The sequence below is a fragment of the Ostrea edulis genome, chromosome 3 (genome assembly GCF_947568905.1).
Source record: "Ostrea edulis chromosome 3, xbOstEdul1.1, whole genome shotgun sequence".
Taxonomy (NCBI): Eukaryota; Metazoa; Mollusca; class Bivalvia; order Ostreida; family Ostreidae; genus Ostrea; species Ostrea edulis.
Genome location: NC_079166.1, coordinates 64519047 through 64541126, shown reverse-complemented (window position 1 = coordinate 64541126; position 22080 = coordinate 64519047). Strand labels below are relative to the sequence as shown.

General features: G+C 34.1%; 2 protein-coding genes across 2 annotated transcripts; one reads left to right on the top strand and one right to left on the bottom strand.

Moving 5' to 3' along the window:
• Nucleotides 1–6886: 6886 nt before the first annotated feature.
• On the bottom strand, nucleotides 6887–9394 carry LOC125675885 (cytochrome c oxidase copper chaperone-like). The gene is made up of 3 exons (XM_048913723.2): nucleotides 9244–9394; nucleotides 7192–7286; nucleotides 6887–7105 (listed from the first exon to the last, which is right to left on the bottom strand). The coding sequence occupies exons 1-2, from the start codon at nucleotides 9378–9380 to the stop codon at nucleotides 7202–7204; spliced, it is 222 nt and encodes a 73-aa protein (XP_048769680.1). The 5' UTR covers nucleotides 9381–9394; the 3' UTR covers nucleotides 6887–7105; nucleotides 7192–7201.
• An 18-nt stretch (nucleotides 9395–9412) lies between these two features.
• Nucleotides 9413–20369, top strand: LOC125675881 (transcription initiation factor TFIID subunit 13-like). Its single transcript, XM_048913719.2, has 5 exons — nucleotides 9413–9476; nucleotides 9644–9681; nucleotides 11113–11179; nucleotides 15725–15822; nucleotides 19978–20369. Exons 1-5 carry the CDS (start codon nucleotides 9428–9430, stop codon nucleotides 20152–20154), a joined length of 429 nt encoding a protein of 142 aa, XP_048769676.1. The 5' UTR covers nucleotides 9413–9427; the 3' UTR covers nucleotides 20155–20369.
• Nucleotides 20370–22080: the final 1711 nt, after the last annotated feature.

The window sequence follows — 22080 nt, the reverse complement described above, 5'->3', positions numbered from 1 at the left end:
TACTTGATATTGGCTTTCCAACGCCAATTATGTTTATTTGTGATACAAGTAGGTCAAGATGAAGTACGGGGATTTGAATGGAATGAAGTGGTGTGTATTCGGAGACAATTAGTATAAAGTTAGGGCCACAAAGCTCACCTATCATGTAGTAACTTTCACAGTTTAGACATTTTTCGGTTTGGTTGGGTTCAGGAAACAAAACCTCGATTTCAGTTTTTTTCGGTTTGGTTTTATTTTGTGTGATAAAATATCTTAATGAATTCAAGAATAATGAGGACCCTGAAGTAATTATATTCATGTACAAATGCAAACATCAGTTTTATTCGACAAAATAACATAAGTGATATTTATTTCAAGACGACATTATGTACAATGCTGTGGGCAAGATAATCTCTCAGGAGCTGTTTTAATCGACTGTAAGCTGTAGGTGAGGTACTGCAAATATAGCGCTTACGGTCAAAAGTAAGGGTTCTTTAACGTGTTGTCGACTGCTGCGATGCGGGATTTCCGTTTTTAAGGTCATGTTTAAAAGACTCTTGACTCTCACAACTAAATGCCGAGCGTTTGGTGAAGGAACAATCACCATCTATGTTTATATCTCAGGTTTGAGTAGGGCTCGAATGCACGTCCTCCCGGTAAAGAAGCAAACTATCTACCACTGAGCTATCACGATCCTATTGCATACTTAAACGTTAATATTTTACAGATAGTGATTGCTTTCAATTGTTAAAATCTTTTGATTGTCTGTTTCTTTGATAATCAAAGGATTCTCACTATTGAGATTTCTTTGCACATGTCGCCATGTTTTATTTGCTATCACCGATGTTACATGGAATTCCATTGGTTAGAATCTCATTGATAAAAATATCGAACCAATCATATTGCATGTAGCAAACAAAATAACAAATTGTAAAACGTAAACAAAACCGAACCGAAATCTGGAAAACACAAACCGAACCGAACGTTTTACCACGGTTAATTTGTTTGATATTCGTAGGATTGGTTAGCTATATATTGGTGACGATTTTTCGGTTAACAGTGACAGCACTAGTGAAGATTGTTACTTGCTTCTTGCCTGGGTTCAGTCGATTGAACAAAATTAAAGGGACCTTATAAATTTCAAGATTATCGAATTCAAATCAAAATTTTCGCATACAAATATCAAGATTATCGAATATCAATCAAGATTTTCGCATATGAACAAGATTATCGAATAAAAATCAAGATTTTTGCATATAAATCAAGATTTATATAATATTGCATCGTTTTATACGCCATAAAATAGCAGTACACTTTTTAGATAAGAAGTTTTGAAATAATGGAACAGATTGAACATTTTCATCTCCAAAACACAATAATTATTTATGTAAATCTTTTTTTTTTTTTTCATTTTATCAATTTCATCAATTCGTGATTCACAGCTCTGAACAAAACATTTTTGATCATGAACAAAAGGAAAACAGAGAATTATTTCTTCAAAACCTAAAACATCGGAGAATGGTGGGAAAGGTTTGTATCTAAAATTGGCCCTTTTATGAATAAAACTGTTATGTCATATGCTATTTTGTCAAATACATCCATGCGGCCGCGGTAAGTTACATGTACATTGTATGCTTATTCTTTTTATACTTCTATTAATTAATCAATTTATTTTACATATTCAGGCAATAACAACATATGGGACTCACGGCGGGTGTGACCGGTCGACAAGGGATGCTTACTCCTCCTAGGCATCTGATCCCACTTCTGGTGTGTCCAGGGGTCCGTGTTTGCCCAGCTATCTATTTTGTATTGCTTATAGGAGTTATGAGATTGATCACTGTTCGTTATCTTCACCTTTCATAAGTAGCATATACAATGACCCAAACATTACATGTTTATCACAATATGTATCACAGATGATATCATATTAGTTGACATTTTTTGTCACATTTTTGTATCACAATTTGTAACCTAGATAGTATCACAATACAACCTGTCATTGGGTTAAATGCTGTCTGACTTGTTTCATACCAATAATTGTTAGACCATTCTAGGCACACTGATTTTGACTACGGATAACTCCGTTTACCTGATCAAAATATATGGCTCACAGTGGGTGTAACTGGTCGACAGAAGACGCTTACTCCTCTAAGACACCTGATCTAATCTCTAATATATTCAGGGGTGAGTGTTAGCCCAACTCTTGAATTTGTATTCCTTATCGTAGTTATGAGATTGATCACTGTTCGTTATCTTCATGAAAGACAATAAAAATTGTAAATATATATTCCGTAAATTATCATTTTATCGTAGATTTAACATAATGCCTAGGATAACCCATAAAAGCCAATTAATTGGCTTATTTCCGATGGGGTCCCTTGATGGTGAACAGTTATCATATTTCATTTTGAAATAAATGCCAATTTGTTGTGGAAAATTATGTGAAATAAGGTAATCAATTTGCCTGAAGAACGTAATGCAAAGTATTAAACATTTACAAAATGAACTTTTTACTATTTATACATGACAAATTTAAGAATACAATCAAGTTCACTTAGTAATACAAATCATTTTTTTTTTTGCCTTGAAGTTTGTGGTAAATGAGATTTTACAGCATCTTTTAACATAGCATGTTATACATGTAAAACACTAAGACTGTTATATGTGTGTTTTTCTTTATTTCTGTACGGGACGCCTTTATTCAATTGAGAACATAGTGAGTAACGATAAGAACAACGAAAAGCTTTTTACCTTGGTTAAGGACCAAAAGTGTGACAGTAATGGTATCTCTCCTCATAAGAAGGGTGGACTTCTTAGACCTGACCCAAAGGAAAGACAGAAATGCTGAACAACCAGTTTTCTTCTGTTTTCACTCAAGAGGATGGTTCAGCCCTTCCTGGCCTTGGTCCAAATACCATTCCAGACATGTCAAACACAGCCATCAGGCACGAGGGTATTAGGAAACTATTATCCAAGCTGAATCCGGATAAGTCAAGTGGTCCTGATGAACTGCCTAGCCGCTTACTCAGGGAAATGGTCAAGAAAATCACCTGCACTCACACTTCTCTTCTAGGCCTCAATACACCAAGGCAGAACCCCAATAGACCACTATAACAACAATTTTCAAGAAGGGAGACAATCGTTCAGTGTCTCTAACTTTGGTATACTATAAAAGTTAGAACATGTTATATGCATCTTCATCATGCGGTTCTTTGACCAGCACAATATCCTATCTGATATGCAGCATAGATTCTACAAATCACGACCCTGCGAATCTCAACTTATCCTCACCATCCAAGACCTGGCGAAAGAGTTAGAAAACAATATCCAAATTGATGCTGTGCTCCTCGACTTCTCCAAGGCATTTGACAAAGTGCCACACTCGCCGCATGCTAAGAAACTATACCACTAAGAAATCCGTGGCTCAAGATCATTCAGGGGAACTACAGTATCCACAACCAGGTCTTGAATATGACCAGCAAAGCCAAGTACCTGGTTGTAACCATTATCAACAATCTTAGCTGGAACCACCACATAGACCAGGGCCCGTATTCACAAAATTTACGAACACTAACTTTCTTATTTTTCATTTCTTGTAGATTTTCTTAACCAATATGTAAAGTACATCCATGTTTTATAAAACTTTGGATACATACTTATGACCTTGTGATCGGTATTTAATTATCAGACAGAATTATTTTTTTCAGCATAGTCGTAAGATGTTTTGTGAATAAGGGTCCTGGGTGTGTAAGAAGACAAACTCCTCCACAGTCTTTCTCTGGAGGAAACGTCCATCCTGTTCCCGGAAAACCAAGGAGATGTGCTACACATCACTGGCCAGAACTCAAGTGGAATATGCTTGTACTGTGCGGAATTTCTATATGCAGTGCAACATCAATAAGCTGGAGAGTGTACAGCGCAGGGCTGCAAGATTTGTGCTGGCCGGCTATCAGACCACCAGCAGTGTAACATGTAAAACTTATACGGTACCAATTTGATGCACCAGATGCGCATTTCGACAAATAATGTCTCTTCAGTGATGCTCAACCGAAATGTTATAATCGTAATATAGTTAATGCTTCAAATGTGTAGCTCCCCTAGTTTTGGCTTCATTTCTCACAATGTCTCTTCAGTGATGCTCAACCGAAATGTTATAATAGTTAATGCTTCAAATGTGTAGCTCCCCTAGTATTGGCTTCATTTCTCACAATCTCTTTTCAGTGATGCTCAACCGAAATGTTATAATAGTTAATGCTTCAAATGTGTAGCTCCCCTAGTATTGGCTTCATTTCTCACAATGTCTCTTCAGTGATGCTCAACCGAAATGTTATAATAGTTAATGCTTCAAATGTGTAGCTCCCCTAGTATTGGCTTCATTTCTCAAAAAGTATTCTACCTTGTATATTAAGAACATGATTTAATCGTATAGTTGTGTTACCCTTTCATGTATATATAGCATATCGATAGATTGCAAGATATCACATGTGACACTAAAGTATAAATCTGCATTATCTGTAACCTCTTCCATAAGAATTTTATGAAACTTACCAAGAACAACAGTAGTCAAAATAGCATTGAATGAGCGCTGGTGATAGCGTTCACCTTGACCTAGTATTGAGACGACCTCTGTTTAGCCTACTGGTGATATTATTTATGATGATATCTACGATATAGTCGCATCTTATGAACGTGTCGATAGTGATACCTAAGTATTTGACCTTGTCAGAGGATTTAATGATGGAATCATGGTATTTGCTTACAAAATAACCTTCCTATTTGGTCCGATGGGTATACATTTGTCTTGCCTAAGTGTTGTCTGTGAGCCAATCTGAGCATTTTTCAAGGGATTTACCTAGTTTCTTCGAGATTACCTCGTGGTTTCTATGGGAATATAAAATGGCATTATCATCAGCATATAATATTATCATCTATTCTTACACCCATGTTATTTACATAACACAAAAACAACACAGGACCTAAGATACTTCCTTGCGGCACACCACAGGTAACGGGATCTGAGTTTGATAGAATATTGTCTAACCCCACCAATTGATATATATATCTGATAGGTATGATTTGAACCAATGAGACTCATTACATATTTTATCAAGTTTGTCGTGATCAACAGAATCAAATGCCTTTTGGAGATCAAGCATGATCATTCCCGTAAAAGACCCTTTCAAATTTTGGTCCCTAATATGATCTAAAAGATATTAAAGCCACAGGCAATTATATTGCTGAGTTCATGGCTATTTCAATCGTTTAAGCAATATTGTCTGAAGTAAAAAGGTTTCCAAACTTGATCTACTATCAATAAACGTAATGAGTGGTGTAAGTATTACAATTGCGCGTGTTTATCAATACAGCAGTATGAGATCGCTGCATTTGTATCCATGTACACCATAACAAGATACAGTGATTTCATTAGGCTTCATCTCTGAGGAATACAAGTTCAGTTTGCATTTCAGTTGGATTGGTCCATTTTGGGCTTAAAATAGGTCATACAGTTTTCCAGGCTTTTTTTCTTTACGGAAACAGATAATGCCCTGTTATTTAGTCAAAGGCTATTTAGTCGGAGGAATACAATTTCAGTTAGCATTTCAGCTGGATTGGTGCATTATGACCTACTTTAGGGGTAGAAGTAAGTCAAACAGTTTTCCAGATTTTTTTCTTTTAGGTATGCTCTGAAATTATGTCACAATCTCCCTCTCTGAGAAATACATAATCAGTTCACATTTCAACTTAATTGGTGCACCATGACCTACTTTAGGGCTAAAGTAGATCAAATGGTTTCCTAGACTTATTACAAGTATCATCATAGACAGATATTGCACTGACATTTTGTCACAACCTCACTCTCAGAGAAATACATAATCAGTTCACATGTCAGATGGATTGGTGCACCATGACCCACTTTAAGGCTTTTCTATTCAAAATGTGTGTTGTATCAATTCAAATGTTGTCTGACGCATTTCATGCCAATTGTTAGGTCGTTCTTGGCACACTGATTTTGACTACGGTTAACTACATTTACCTGATAAAGATATAGGGTTCACGGCTGATGTGACCGGTTGACAGGGGATAATTACTCCTCCTAGGCACCTTATTACACTTCTGGTATGTCCAGTGGTCTGTGTTTGCCCACTCTCTATTTTCTATAGCTTATAGGAGTTATGAGATTGATCACTGTTCGTTATCTTCACCTTTCATTGCACAATAATATGCTTTCAGGTTGAATTTCACTGTCCGACAGGTATATATTGTACCATTGACGGTACTCTTGTAGCATTTTTGTGATTATATCCCCTTTGAAGGGGCATGGTTTTTCATTTGAACAAACTTAAATTCTCTTTATTCAAGAATGATATGCCAAGTTTGATTGAAATTGGCCCACTGGTTCTTGAGAAGAATAAAACACCACAAAACTTTTATTAATTCTAGTTATCTCCATATCAAAAAGGTTGTGGCCCTTCATTTGAATAAACTTGAATCCTCTTTACCAAAGCATGCTTTGTGGCAAGTTTGGCTGAAATTAGCCCTGTGGTTCTGGAGAAGTTGAAAATGTTAAAAAAGTATACAGATGGACGAACAAAAAGCTTACTTGAGCTTTTAGCTCCGGTGTCACAGCTAAAAACATATGTAAAACTTCAAACTCTATTTGTGGTCCTACCCTGGCCCTGGGAATCATGGTTAAAATGAGGAAGCATTTATATAAGTTTTTGGAATTTCTAGTCCAATGATTCTTGAGAAAAAGACATTTTAAACAGTCAACCCCATGGTCACCATTAATTATCTCCCCTTGGAATGTATTATGATCCTATATTTACACAAATTTGAATACCATTTACATTGGGGTACTTTGAGACAAGTGACAGTTTAACTAAATAAAAGACGAAGAATCTTAAACTATTCAAGTTATGTCAACTCATTTTATTGTAAGGATGTTAGAAAAAAACACAGGCTATATGACAAACAAATACATAATCAGAAAATATGTTAAAAAATAAATAACATGTCACTTTCAATCTCAAACATGTAAAGGAAAAAGTCTTATACATTTACACAAACTGATTCACATTTGTCCACAGGTTCCATCTACTCCATTCAAACTAGAAAAAACACACTGAAAGAAAATTAGATACTTAGTAGATTTTGAAATACAATCAATGATCTTCATTTTCAATCATTAGACATTAATCAATACTGTACCTCTTAAGTCTTATATCTTAAATCCTAAACTCCTTAAACACGCCTTGTGTGCCTCTATAGCTTCTTTGCAATTTTCTTCTCCATTTTCCAAAATGCTGAATTAAAGAAAATTGTTTTTAATCGACAAAAATTTCTATTTTATCTCTACAATTCATTGACCTACTCCATTTGTTGAGACCAGTCATCATGCAAGTAAATATCTGTACTAGGATTAGGGTGGAGGGCTCAGCTAAAGGGGGCAGCAGGGGGCAGGGCACATCATGACCCCTTAAAAAGTTGTACTTTTGGGAGACAAGTACTTTGGGGAAATACATTTTATAAATCTGGGGGCTTACATCTTCGATGGCCTCAACAATTTGAGCTTTTTAATTTCAGAGCCGTGTCTAGACGAAAGATGTGTCTGTGCACCTTTTTGCCCCCCCCCCCCTCCCCCCAATTTAAATCTTTAAAACTTTGTAAAAGGAAATCATGTACATATCATATTCCTGGAAAACTGATTGAATGCAGATTTTCTCTCTCTCTCTCTCTCTCTCCAAAATGCCAGTTTCGAGATAAGAACTCTTCTGTGTAGGAGGTGCATTCAGTGGCACTTTTAATGCCAAAATGGGACAAAGTGGACCTACAGTTCGTGGGGAAGACAATGAAATGTATTAAAAGTGGCTTTTCTTTAAGTATGTAAATGTAGAAAATACAAAATACTTTCGAAAGAAATATTTTACTAAAGTGGAAACATAAAACCAATGTCATATTTACATGTAATTTTCTAGATTGATACATACGACTACGAGCAACAAAATAACGTAATATAATAGGAATTCCATGTATCTAATTACTCCCTGAATACTTATTACTTACTTAGTTTATATATCAGTCGAATTTGGGTGATTAAACTAGGTATGAGAAACTTACTGAGCAGATTCACTTATGCAAGGCTGAAAATATGTCCCAATCCCGCAAGTAAACAAAGTGTTTTGTGCCTTATCATGTACGAGAGTTCTCCAAAGCGAAATAACTCGAACGTATCTCGAAACTGGCGTATTATGGGCACCTTTGGTGTTTCCCACACTTTCAGCTGTGTGTGTGATGTAAATCATGTCACAACAGAAGCAACTAGTAGTAACAAATATGCATTCAGGGAAACACAGAAATTCTCGTGCACTTACGATTCCTTACGATTCCTAACCTAGTAATACGGTTAGAAAGGTGGGAACAATTCCCCTATAGCAAGATATTCTCGCAAAAACATGATTATCCCTCTCTAGCAAGAGTAAATATAATACCTTGAACAACAAAGAAAAATACCCATAGAGTACATCTCTTTGTGTTTCACGTGAAAAGAAGAAAAAGTGCTAAAATGCCTGATGCTAATGCAAATATATTAATCAAAACAAAAACACTCACGATATGTATTGGATTTCAGCCTCCTTCCCACTTATGCAGCATCATTTATATGAAATTACTTGACTGTGTTGTCAATTTTATAGAGGCAATTTGCGTCATGCTGAGTTTGTGTCACATTTATTCAGCATTGCACGGAATTTGTCATCATTCTCAAAATTAAAAGACACCAAAACACCTGATTATGGTAATGTTTATTTTCTCACTTGAGAGGGATAATTGCGTTTTAGAGATAAAATCTCGCTATAGAGGAAGTGTTCCCACCCCGTTACACATCTAATTACCAGGGTCCTAGTGCTGGGAAGGGGGGCTAACCGGTAGTGGTGCTAAACATATAGACACTATGCAACTTAATCTAAAGATTAAACACTAAAGACTGCAGTGTAGTTATCTTACAGGTGCTAAAATGATACCCGTTACCCCTTACCCATAACATATAATGCTTTGTACATATGATTTGAAATGAAGACCTTGAAATTCATATCTATATCATATTGCGTCATAATCAAAATACCATATTCTTGCCCTATAATGTAACCCTAGCCATGTAAGCTATTTTCCCTTAAATTCGAAACAAGCATCTGCTCGTTATGATATGCCTAAACTGTAGCCTCAGATTCAGAAGGTTCATTAATTTTATCCCTTACGGCTTACCATTCATCCCGAATTTTCCTGGTTTCTGGACAGGCACAACAGGGTTTCAGCTTTTTTTCTGGTTCATTTGATGGCACTGGTGCTTTCGAAGTTGACTGAGTACTTGCTTCTTTCGATGATGATTCCGTAGACCCCATGACTGAAAATTATGAAACTAGCGTGCGACCGTCCTCGGAGACCGAAAATGAAACCGGAAGTTCAATGTGTTTATGCTAATAGACCCAGGAGTGTCGGTATTTTTTTTTAAAAAATCGAAATTTCCCTTAGATTCATTCTATTTACATATTTCATTTATTATGATAATATTGAATATTGTTAAAGGGTGTTGTATATGTCAAATTAGTTTATCAACCATCAATTTACAACTGTTCATGTCATTTGTCGAATTTTCTGTAATTAGTTAGATCTTTCAACATGGCGGAAGGAGGAGACTTTCAGGTAACAAAACGAATACATTTAGAAAAATTTGGATAAAATTGGATTGTAGCAGTTATTTTGGTAGTTTTGCTTAATCATCCCTGATATCTGCAGCTAGGTGAGGGGATGACCATTTGATTATCTGGTACTTTTGAAAAAGGTTTCAAATATTTACATTGATCAGAAAACACCAAACAAACAAAAACAATAAACCAAATCAAATAATCTTTATTTAAAGGTGGACAAGGTATATAACAAGACAATATTAGCCTGGAAGAGCCACTTACCGACCGTTTACTGAATACTAATAGAAAAAACAAACACTGATTTCTTATTTAACCAGAGACATACTTTTTTTCCCAAGTGAATATCAAAATTCTTCATACCATATGTTCGACAACACATTTATTTTATCTCTTCTCTAAATTTGGAATACATTGTCTCTTTAATGTTTTGCCTTGCTACCATTTTGCTGCAAAACTGAATCTCTCTGTTGTCAAAAATTAAAACAAAACATATACAGATCCAGCTACAGTTTTTTGGTCAATGTTATCTTTAACATTAAGGATTCTTATCAATGAGACGATATCATTCATCGATATATGAACTAATTCTTGAATATTTAACAGGTTGGGAAAACTTCCCCTATAGCGAGATCATTTTGCTAAAACGCGATTTTCCCTCTTTAGCAAGAGTAAATATATATATCCTGTACAACTGATAAAAACACTTGTGGAGTACGTCTCTTCATGTTTCACATGAAAAGAAGTAAAAGTGCTGAAATGTCTGATACTTTTGTGTATATAAATCAAAACAAAAACACTCAGGATGTGCACTGGATTTCAGCCTCCTTCCGAATTACGCAGCAACGTTGATATGAAATTTCTTGACAGTGTTGTCAATTTTAAAGAGACAATTTGCTTCATGTTGAGTGTGTGTCGCACTTATTCAGCATTGCACGAAATTTGCCATTATTTACAATAAAATCACAAAACACCTGTTGATGGTAATGTTTACTCTCTCGCTAAAGAGGGATAATCGCATTTCAGTGAGAACATCTTGCTATAAGGGAAGTGTTCCCAACCTGTTTAACACCATTTCTTGGAGCTTTTCAGAACCTTCGTGTGTAAATTTTATACAATTTTCAAATTTTTTAAACTATGTTATTCTTTTTAAAACTGAACTAAAATCCTTTCATCTAGAAAATATATGAGGAAAAATGGTTAAATAACATAGGCATTGTTGTTTGTAACATTACTGGGTTTGAATTAAATGGCAAGGTGTCTTGGCCTCTTGAAAATTAAAAAATGTAAACTAGATGTAAACACCACATTGGACTGTTAAAACCCACCCTCAGAATCACATGGTCATCCCTGATGGACACACATAGTGTTTATTTACCTAGTAATGAATTCAAAAACATTGTTCACAACTTGAAATTCTGTTGTTTAGTTCGATGAAGATGAAGTAGAAGATGATATTCCATTAGAAAAGAGAAAGAAAATATTTCTAAAAGAATGTAAGTATATAGTTGTTTGATGATCAGAAAACATTTACAAATTTCTAATATATGTATGACCTTACAGTACACAGGTTTGTTTTTTTAAAAAGAATTTTCCATTGAAAGAGTTTGAATAATATTTGATAATTTTTTTTTCTTTCAAAGATGTCCTTGAAAATTATGTTCTCGGAGTCTGGTATAGTCTTTGGAAAATGCAATGATAATGACTAAAGCAAAACAAACATATTACTTTTAAAATATTGTTTTGATTTCTTCAGGTTATCATATTCTACAGTAATTTTCTGCTTGGTTTCATATTACATGTTCATAGAATGATACAATGTAATTTGCATTTGCCACAAAACTCAGCTAGAATTACTGTACCTTCATGTGCCATAGATATTGGTGATTGAACATTTCTAGATTCTGTAAAATGAGTATCAAGCATCTAATTGTGTTTATTTTGAGAGAGGAACTCTGTAATCCTTTATGACTTCAACAATTAATAAAATATGTAAACGATCTGTACCAAAAGATGTACAACTATGCAAAAAAAAAAGACAGACCCTATCATCTGGGGCAAACCCAGACCCAGAATTTCTGATTTCATGCCTTTTATTATGTCATGTATTTGAAGTAATGAGAGTAATTTGAAACAGAATATAATTTTGTTGAGTATGCAAATATTATGAAACTCCATAATGATTGTGAAAAGGAGATAATTAAATTTTGACTTATTCAGATATCTTTGATTTGTCTTCCCAACAATAGGCCAGTTTCGAGATAGGTCCAAGTTATTTCCTTTGGAGAACTCTCATAGATAGTATTTGAGGCATGAAACAACTTGTTTATGTGGGAGTGGGACATTTTCATCACTACATAAGTGAATGTGCTCAGTAAGTTTCTCATATATATGCAGTTTCATCACCCAAATTCGACTGATACACAAACTAAGTAAATTATAAGTATTCTGGGAGTATTTGAATACATGGAATTTTTATTATATCAGGTTATTTCATTGCTCGTATGTATCATATTCAGGTATATGATTTTCTTTTTATGTTTCCAGATTTAGTAAAATATCTTTTGATAGTATTTTTTATTTCCTACATTTACATATTTAAAAAGAAGCTGCTTTTAATACATTTTTAATTTTTATCATCTTTCAAAATTCTACTAAATGTACCTCCTACACAGAAGAGTTCTTATTTCGAAACTGGCGTGTTGGAGCTGGTTTCTCACATCTGTCCATTTCTAAAAATGCAAAGTTATTAGAGTTAAATCTAGGATCTAGAGAGGGCACACATATCATATGTTCAAAAGGGCACTGTTTGTCGCAGCAAGACAATTTCGGGGCACTTTCATTGTATCATACTATGATAGTAATAGAATAATCATTTAGCCTCTTTAAAAGTTAATACCCGCTGCCTTGATTTAAAACTTTTCAATCAACCTTGTGAAGTAAAGAACTATTGTTTATATATATATTTTTTTTTAATTTATAGAGAAAAAAGGGCATGGTGCAATTAAAACGGGCATGCTTTGACGCCATGCTAGTTTGCTTTAGATTTAACACTAAGTTATACAATATACATGATATAATGTCTTTTTAAAAGTTGCTCTGTTTTTAAGGGTAAGCCATTGTTTGCAATCCTTGAATCAATACAAAATGTGTAGTAATATATAGTATCACCAAATGTAGGCCTGAAAATATCTAGTAGTCACTGATCGCCATCCATTTCACATATACTAATGGTACCTTCACATTCACGGATTTTTCTTACGGACCTTTACGTATTCACATATACTAACCAAGAATTGTAAAATCATTTTTATCTTTGGTAAAGGCTGGTATTTTCAAATGATTTTTGCAGCAAACACAAATTATTTGAGTATATAATAATTTTCTAATAAAAATATCTGTTGTATTAATAGAAACACAGGACTGTGCACAGACAAATTATATAACATTGACATGACGATTTATCTGCTTGATGTTGGGTGTTATTTGCTCAATAGATGTGAAAACAACAACAAATACATAATTATTCAATGCTCTAATACACAATAAAATACATTAGTGTCCTCCATACAAACACACACTTATTCAATGCTCTAATACACAATAAAATACATTAGTGTCCTCCATACAAACACATACTTATTCAATGCTCTAATACACAATAAAATACATTAGCGTCCTCCATACAAACACATACTTATTCAATGCTCTAATACACAATAAAATACATTAGCGTCCTCCATTCAAACACATACTTATTCAATGCTCTAATACACAATAAAATACATTAGCGTCCTCCATACAAACACATACTTATTCAATGCTCTAATACACAATAGAATACATTAGGTGTCCTCCATACAAACACATACTTATTCAATGCTCTAATACACAATAAAATACATTAGGTGTCCTCCATACAAACACATACTTATTCAATGCTCTAATACACAATAAAATACATTAGGTGTCCTCCATACAAACACATACTTATTCAATGCTCTAATACACAATAAAATACATTAGGTGTCCTCCATACAAACACATACTTATTCAATGCTCTAATACACAATAAAATACATTAGCGTCCTCCATACAAACACATACTTATTCAATACTCTAATACACAATAAAATACATTAGTGTCCTCCATACAAACACATACTTATTCAATGCTCTAATACACAATAAAATACATTAGTGTCCTCCATACACATATATTCTTGTGAAATTGGCAGCTGTTGTAGTCCAACAGTTTGTTCTCCATTTTACCAATGCTGTAATTTAATTCTAAAATTTATGTAATCATTGGTCATGCCAGGCTTAATATAATAAAAATTAATGGCATTTTTTTTTTTTTTAGAATGGTTATATATATAACGATTTGGAGCTCTCCCATGTCATGAATTCACTAAATAATCCCCAGAACGAATTAAATGTCAATTCTGAGAAAAGCATAATCTGACAGACATGTTTGAGAAAAAGATAATGGTGCATACGGAACCATATCATATTTGTTGCCTTGAAGTTTAGATTTAATGTGGTTGATGCTAATCTTTATCTTCCACATGATGTTTTACAGTGCGCTGTATGATGTATGGATTTACTAATCTTTATCTTCTACATTATGTTTTACAGTGCGCTGTATGGATTTACTAATCTTTATCTTCCACATTATGTTTTACAGTGCGCTGTATGGATTTGCTAATCTTTATCTTCCACATTATGTTTTACAGTGCGCTGTATGATGTATGGATTTACTAATCTTTATCTTCCACATTATGTTTTACAGTGCGCTGTATGGATTTACTAATCTTTATCTTCCACATTATGTTTTACAGTGCACTGTATGGATTTACTAATCTTTATCTTCCACATTATGTTTTACAGTGCGCTGTATGGATTTACTAATCTTTATCTTCCACATGATGTTTTACAGTGCGCTGTATGGGGTTTACTAATCTTTATCTTCCACATTATGTTTTACAGTGCGCTGTATGGATTTGCTAATCTTTATCTTCCACATTATGTTTTACAGTGCGCTGTATGATGTATGGATTTGCTAATCTTTATCTTCTACATGATGTTTTACAGTGCACTGTATGGGGTTTACTAATCTTTATCTTCTACATGATGTTTTACAGTGTGCTGTATGATGTATGGATTTACTAATCTTTATCTTCTACATGATGTTTTACAGTGCGCTGTATGATGTATGGATTTACTAGTCTTTATCTTCCACATTATGTTTTACAGTGCGCTGTATGGATTTACTAATCTTTATCTTCCACATGATGTTTTACAGTGCGCTGTGTGGTTTTACTAATCTTTATCTTCCACATGATGTTTTACAGTGCGCTGTATGATGTATGGATTTACTAATCTTTATCTTCCACATGATGTTTTACAGTGCGCTGTATGATGTATGGATTTGCTAATCTTTATCTTCTACATGATGTTTTACAGTGCGCTGTATGGGGTTTACTAATCTTTATCTTCTACATGATGTTTTACAGTGTGCTGTATGATGTATGGATTTACTAATCTTTATCTTCTACATGATGTTTTACAGTGCGCTGTATGATGTATGGATTTACTAATCTTTATCTTCTACATTATGTTTTACAGTGCGCAGTATGGATTTACTACATGATGTTTTACAGTGCGCTGTATGGATTTACTAATCTTTATCTTCTACATGATGTTTTACAGTGCGCTGTATGGATTTGCTAATCTTTATCTTCCACATTATGTTTTACAGTGCACTGTATGGATTTACTACATGATGTTTTACAGTGCGCTGTATGGATTTACTAATCTTTATCTTCTACATGATGTTTTACAGTGCGCTGTATGGATTTACTAATCTTTATCTTCTACATGATGTTTTACAGTGCGCTGTATGGATTTACTAATCTTTATCTTCCACATTATGTTTTACAGTGCACTGTATGGATTTACTAATCTTTATCTTCCACATTATGTTTTACAGTGCGCTGTATGGATTTACTAATCTTTATCTTCTACATTATGTTTTACAGTGCGCTGTATGATGTATGGATTTGGGGATGACAGGAATCCATACACTGAAAGTGTAGAACTTCTAGATGATCTAGTCATTGAATACATCACAGAAATGGTATGAATAAAAGTCGTTTAAATGTAAAATGTAAATACATTGTAATTTTGAAGTTGAAAATTTATGAATGATAGCTGAGCAACTTTATCGCTGACTTGCCCTGCTCTTGGTGTGAGGGGGCCAGGCCATTCCTGACTTGCCCATTTTTGGGTGTGAGGGGGCCAGGCCATTCCTGATTTGCCCATTTGTGGGTGTGAGGGGGCCAGGCTATTCCTGACTTGCCCAATTGTGGGTGTGAGGGGGCCAGGCTATTCCTGATTTGCCCATTTGGGGGGGGGGGGGACAGGCTATTCCTGACATGCCCAGTTGTGGGTGAGAGGGTGCCAGGTCTTAGATAAAAACTACTGCATTCGCAGGAACCAGACTGACCCAGAATTATACCCCTATCCTACATTTTATTAATCATTGGAAATTTACACTTGTATTTACTTCTGATATAGTGAATTTAATGATATAGTGAATATTTATGGTAGAAAATGAGTTGATTGTTTTCAATAGACCTGCATGGAGATTGTGGTCAGAATGATTCTTGTGTGTGCTCGGAAAATAAAGTTTAAAAAAACAATCTATATGAATTTTTCTACCATAATATCTACATGTACCCTTATTTTGTCTTGCATGTTAGTGGAAACACAATAATTATTTTTGCCCTCATCTGTATGGGAAGACACTGGAGTACTCAGAGGTAATTCAATGAGCTGGAGACCATTTTTATACCCTCTTACTGAACTTAAGTCACAGCGGTCAGAGACGTGAATGTGCAATTATTGCACTACCTAGACATCCGATTGATTCCAGTTGTATTTTCTCATGTAAAACATTAATTCCCAATTAATATGGCCTTATTCTTGCCATGGGTCTCATGGTATGAAAAACTTGATTCTACAATACATGAGGATGCTTGCACATTAATTGAAAATTGTGTCTTTGAAGTTCATGAAATTAAAAAGATTTTGTAAGATCTTTTTATTTATTCCTGTGTAAATTTTTAACTCCTCTTGTGATGAAAGTGCTCTATCTGAAAGGTAATACCAGAGAATGTAGCATCGAAGCATTCTCAACTTCAACTTCTCTCCAAGTGTAGCATCAAGGCATTTAGCACCAGAGTCTCTATCATAATGATGAAAAATAATTTAAAATAGGTAAAAATCTAAGGATGAAGAACAACAGGGCCAAGGTGACTCAAGTGAGCATTGTGGCCCATGGGCCTCAATGTTGTTGTTTTTTAAAATTGTTTAATTGTACACTTAATGAGGAGAGTAATTGGACTTTAAAAGAGCCTCTTACATGAAGGAGTACTAAAGGTTTCAAGTATACTCTTAGTGCATCTGGGGGTGGCATTGCATCTGTGCCCATTTAATCAGTGGCCATTGTAAAGGTATGAACAAATTTGCCTTCTTTTAAACTATATGGCCAATATTCACCAAATTTGCTCTGTAGGATCTTTAGGGGTAGGGAAATAAATTGTGAATTTTATAGTCATTGCCCTTTTGGGACCTATGGGGTTGGCAAAAAAACTTCTTCTTTTTTAAATAGTAGTGCAATCATGAAATATCTTCATCACTGTGGAACATTTAGCATTATAGCTTAGGCCATGCCAATTTGTAATCTAGTTCGTCGGATTCGCCGCTTCTATTTGTAACAAATCCAAATTATAATATTATAAAAAAAAATAATATCCGCCCGCGTGTTCAAAAATATCCGTAAATATTTTTTTTTAGTTTTTATAACAAGCGCACAAATAACCTTGATGTATATGCTGACAAATGACAGAAGCGCAGGCTCTCGAGAAATTTCCTAACAGTGTCATACGGTTAAGTTATTCATGATGTCAATCTTAATATGTACGATACTTCATTACACTGGATTGGAAGTTTTTCCTTATGCTGGAATTGAACTGGAAGCCGATGAAACTTTTGAAGCGCTATTCGATGCCACTATTTAGAGAACATTGATAGCGTATGATTGATTGTTTGATTATATGGAGCGCCAAATTAACATAAACTCAAATAATTGAAGATATCTTCAAATAATTAATGATATCAATTATTTGAAGATATCATCAATTCAATTATTGCTCTCTTCAATTCATTTGATGAGAGCATCAATTTAGTAGAAATAGTGCTCGCAATAATTGATTTAGAGCTCGGTATAAATAATTTGATGATCTCTTTAATTCAATTGAAGATATCTTTAAATCATTTACAATGCTTTTGTATAAGGAATTAATGCGCGCATCAATTCTTTTAAAGAGAGCAACAATTCAATTAAAGATATCATTAATTCAATTGTGGATATGTTGAATTGAAGATATCTTTAATTATATAGTTGCTCTCTCTAAAAGAATTATTGCTCTCTTCAAATGAATTGAAGATATCATTAATTCAATTGAAGAGAGCAATAATTGAATTAATGCGCGCATTAAATCAAATATTGCTCTCATCAAATGAATTAATGCGCGCATCAATTCAATTATTGCTCTCATCAATTGATTTAATGCGCGCATTATATCAATTATTGCTCTCATTAATTGAATTGTAGCGCGCATCAATTCAATTGTTGATATCATCAATTCATTTGAAGAGATCATTAATTCAATTAAAGCGCGCATCAATTCAGCTGAAGAATTAATGCTATCATCAATTCAATTAATGCGCGCAATAATTCAGAATTGAAGATATCATTAATTATTTGAAGAGATCTTTAATTCAATTGTTGCGCGCATCAAATGAATTGATGATATCTTCAAATAATTGAAGATATCTTCAATTATTTGAGTTTATGTTAATTTGGCGCTCCATATGATTAGCCTATATATTGACTGAAGTCTCTCTTGAGAATATTTCACTGACATGAAGACGTTACCATTGCCGGTGAAGGGCTGCAAAATTTGGGCCTATGCTCAGCGTTTATGGTACTGAGGGATCTTTATCGTGCCACACCTGATGTGACAAGAATCTCAGTTTTTGCAGTCCTATATAATATAAAGGACCGTCCCATTTATTCGCCTCTTAAAACAAACAAGGGGTACTGATCGATGACTATTTTAAACCGGACCGATAGTTAACGACAAATTCACAAAAGGTTTGGTGATGTCTTATCAAAATTCAAGAAAATGCTCAAAGCGATGCAATGGATATTGCATTTGCAATGAATGTCAAAACTGGATGTGTCCCTAGCAATATGCATATCTCTAAATCGAAAGTTTGTAGAAATGAAACTTAAATAAAATTCTTCAAAAAGACCTTATCAGTTAATGTTGCAAAGTACATGTATTAGGTATAAAGAAAATAAGTCTTTGAAACCTGAAATACTTTTTATTTATTGACGTAAACTATATCAACAAAGTTGAAAAATATTAAGTTTATGTGGTAAACAAATGATATCTGATGATTTTAGATCTTTATTTTTAAAATCACACTTAATTCAATTAAAAATATTTATATTTCTTGTACTCGCTCGCCTCATAATTTTTATCTCCAAAATTAGAAATAATATTTGTAAAATAATTTCGCCCTCTCGCCTCACTTTTTTTGTTTGAAAATCCGAAGAACTATTTTACAAGTTGGTGTGGCCTTAGTATGCTAAATTGGAATCCCTGGAACATCTAGCATAAAAGCTTGGTATCAGAAGTAGAGAAGAAAAATGAATTTTCTCATGTAGAAGTTTGAATATCATATGGCTCTGTCCTAAGAGAATGTGTAGAATACGTATTACATGTGATCGTAATTTTATGGTTTTTTGAGAGGAAGATTTTAAGACCCCATTCTAGCTCTAGGGCTCCTGGTTGGAATTATCTTAAATTTATATAATGACAAAGCCTTTGTACAAGTTATGATTTTTCTGGTTTACCAGTAGTGATTCTTGAGAACAAGACATTTTAAGCACATCACCCATCTTCCCTCCTACATTTACACAAATTCAAATTTGCTGTATATAAGGATTATATTTTATGTCACAAGTTTGGTTCAGATTGACCCAGGGCTTGTTGAGAAGATATCAAAATGCAGAAAGTTAACATGACAAACAGACTGTATACAGAAAACATTTAACCAGAAAAACTTGGTTCATTTCAATTTAAATTTTACACGATTTAATTGCTAAAAAAAAATTCTGATAACAGAAAATACATGTGTTGTAAATTATTTATTGCAGACAAAGAAGGCAATGGAGGTTGGACGCCCAGGCAGAATTTCTGTGGAGGACATCATCTTTCTGATTCGAAAAGACCCAAAGAAATACTCGCGTGTAAAAGAACTTCTGATGATGAATGAGGAACTGAGGAAAGCTAGAAAGGCTTTTGATGAAATTAAATATGCTGCAACAAAATGACAATTCGAAGTTATGTAAACACCTGGGTATCATGAAAATGACAAAATCACGCCTCTGGTAAATTTGACTGTTGGAATTAGCTGTGATCTGGTATCCACACATTTTCAGAACTTTTCCTTGAGTTCTGATTTGAACTAAATGCCTGTTCTGGAGATGCAGTGGTGTTTGATAGATGTAGTTGCATGCCATTCAGAGCATAAAATATTTATATGTAATTGTGATGTTTGTAATTTCTGTGACTGTAACCCCCCCCCCCCCCAACCAAAAAAAACATGGAAAAATGGTATATAATTGATTTTTGAGATCTGTCATTAACAAGTGCATAGAGTACTGTTGTATAAGTGTAGTTAATAAATTGTAACAACCCCCCCAAAAAAAAAAAACATGGAAAAAATCTTTTAGGAAAATTATCTTAAAAATTTTAGCTTTTAATTGGCATGTTAATATCCAGTCATTGACATTTTCAGATTAATATGGTATATAATTGATTTTTGAAATCTCTTGTTAACGAGTGCATAGAGTACTGTTGTATAAGTGTATTTAATAAACTTATTCAATTCTGCTTACTGATACAGCAGAAGGATGTCAAGGGTCTCGAGAGTTATTGTTAAGATAAGTGAAGGACTTAATGGCAGGGCCTCTAGAGAATACAAAATAATGGAAAGTACGTACTAGTCTTAATTATCTGCAAAACAGAGAGTTTTTATGTCAATGTAATACCAATTAATTCACAAGAGGATTTGTTCCAAGTCTGATATTAAACATGTATAGAAATCTATATTCTGTTTTGAGATTTAAATTTATAAGACTTCATTGTCTTGGGCGCTGTGTTATGTGCTATTCAAACTTGGATTGAGAATTGCTTCACAAGTTTTGTTTGGCATGGCAGAATTATCGCTAAAAGATGCATGTGCTCGTCACAGCAGCCATGTCATGTAGTTTTTAATGGAAAAAAATTACTACAGCAGAATGTATCAAAACACCATGCCACATATATACAGACCCTGAAGCGTACTACTACACCCCCAAAGCGTTTCGTTTCGTTCCGTGCAAACCGTTCATCTTTCCGTGCAGACCGTTCAGCGTTTCGTGCCGACTGTTGAGCGTTCCGTGCAAATCGTTTCGTGCAAGAATCGTTCCGTGCATGATCAAGCCACTCCCATAGAAACGTGCAGATCGTTCAAACCACGCCCTTAGAAACGTACAGACCGAGCAAGTCATTTCGGCATAGGATGTAGGACAGGTAAACATTGTTGGGAATTTGAGCAATTATTTCAAAATGTCTCAAAGACGGGCTTTCAACAGTGAAAATCTGCAATTAATCGAAAGAAAATAGTTTATTTTAAAACCACCAGGTAGAGCGAAATCCGATATCATTTTATCACCATTGGTAGATTTTAGCAAGTGCAAAGACATGTACAGAATATCTCTGCCCTTTGTAGGTTTTTTTTTTTTTTTTTTTTTTTTTTGGTAGTATATAGGAAAAATACATTTCTATGATAAAGTTTCTCTTTTTGAATAAAAAATATATTTATCAAAATTGTTTATCGGAACTGTCTGCAGAAGGAAAAGACCAACATATGTATAACTTGTATATTCGACGCAAACTCCAAGGTGCTTTTTTTGTACCACAACTGGAGTCATCTAATCCGGGTATTTGAAATCAACATTCGTGCAGAAGGTGTGGAAATCAGTGGGGGCAATTGAAATATGACAAAAGAGGTGTTTATATCTTTGGACTATTAAAAATGAATGCAGTTTTCTATAGGGTTAAAACTGAGGCAAATGCAACAATCTAATTAAAATTGGATGTTAGATCCGCTCGCATATCTGTTGATCATTACTGTAGTTTAGTCATTATTTGTTTTATCTATTCATTTATATATTTCTCAATCTATTTCAATCATATTTTGATTGGTTTTCTCT

Coding starts and splice junctions, on each gene's coding strand:
- LOC125675885 (XM_048913723.2), bottom strand. CDS start 9,380: ATGGGGTCTACGGAATCATCATCGAAAGAAGCAAGTACTCAGTCAACT. Junction 7,287..9,243: donor AGGAAAATTCGGGATGAATG/GTAAGCCGTAAG, acceptor TCTTTAATTCAG/CATTTTGGAAAATGGAGAAG.
- LOC125675881 (XM_048913719.2), top strand. CDS start 9,428: ATGAAACCGGAAGTTCAATGTGTTTATGCTAATAGACCCAGGAGTGTC. Junction 11,180..15,724: donor GAAAATATTTCTAAAAGAAT/GTAAGTATATAG, acceptor TATGTTTTACAG/TGCGCTGTATGATGTATGGA. Junction 15,823..19,977: donor TTGAATACATCACAGAAATG/GTATGAATAAAA, acceptor TATTTATTGCAG/ACAAAGAAGGCAATGGAGGT.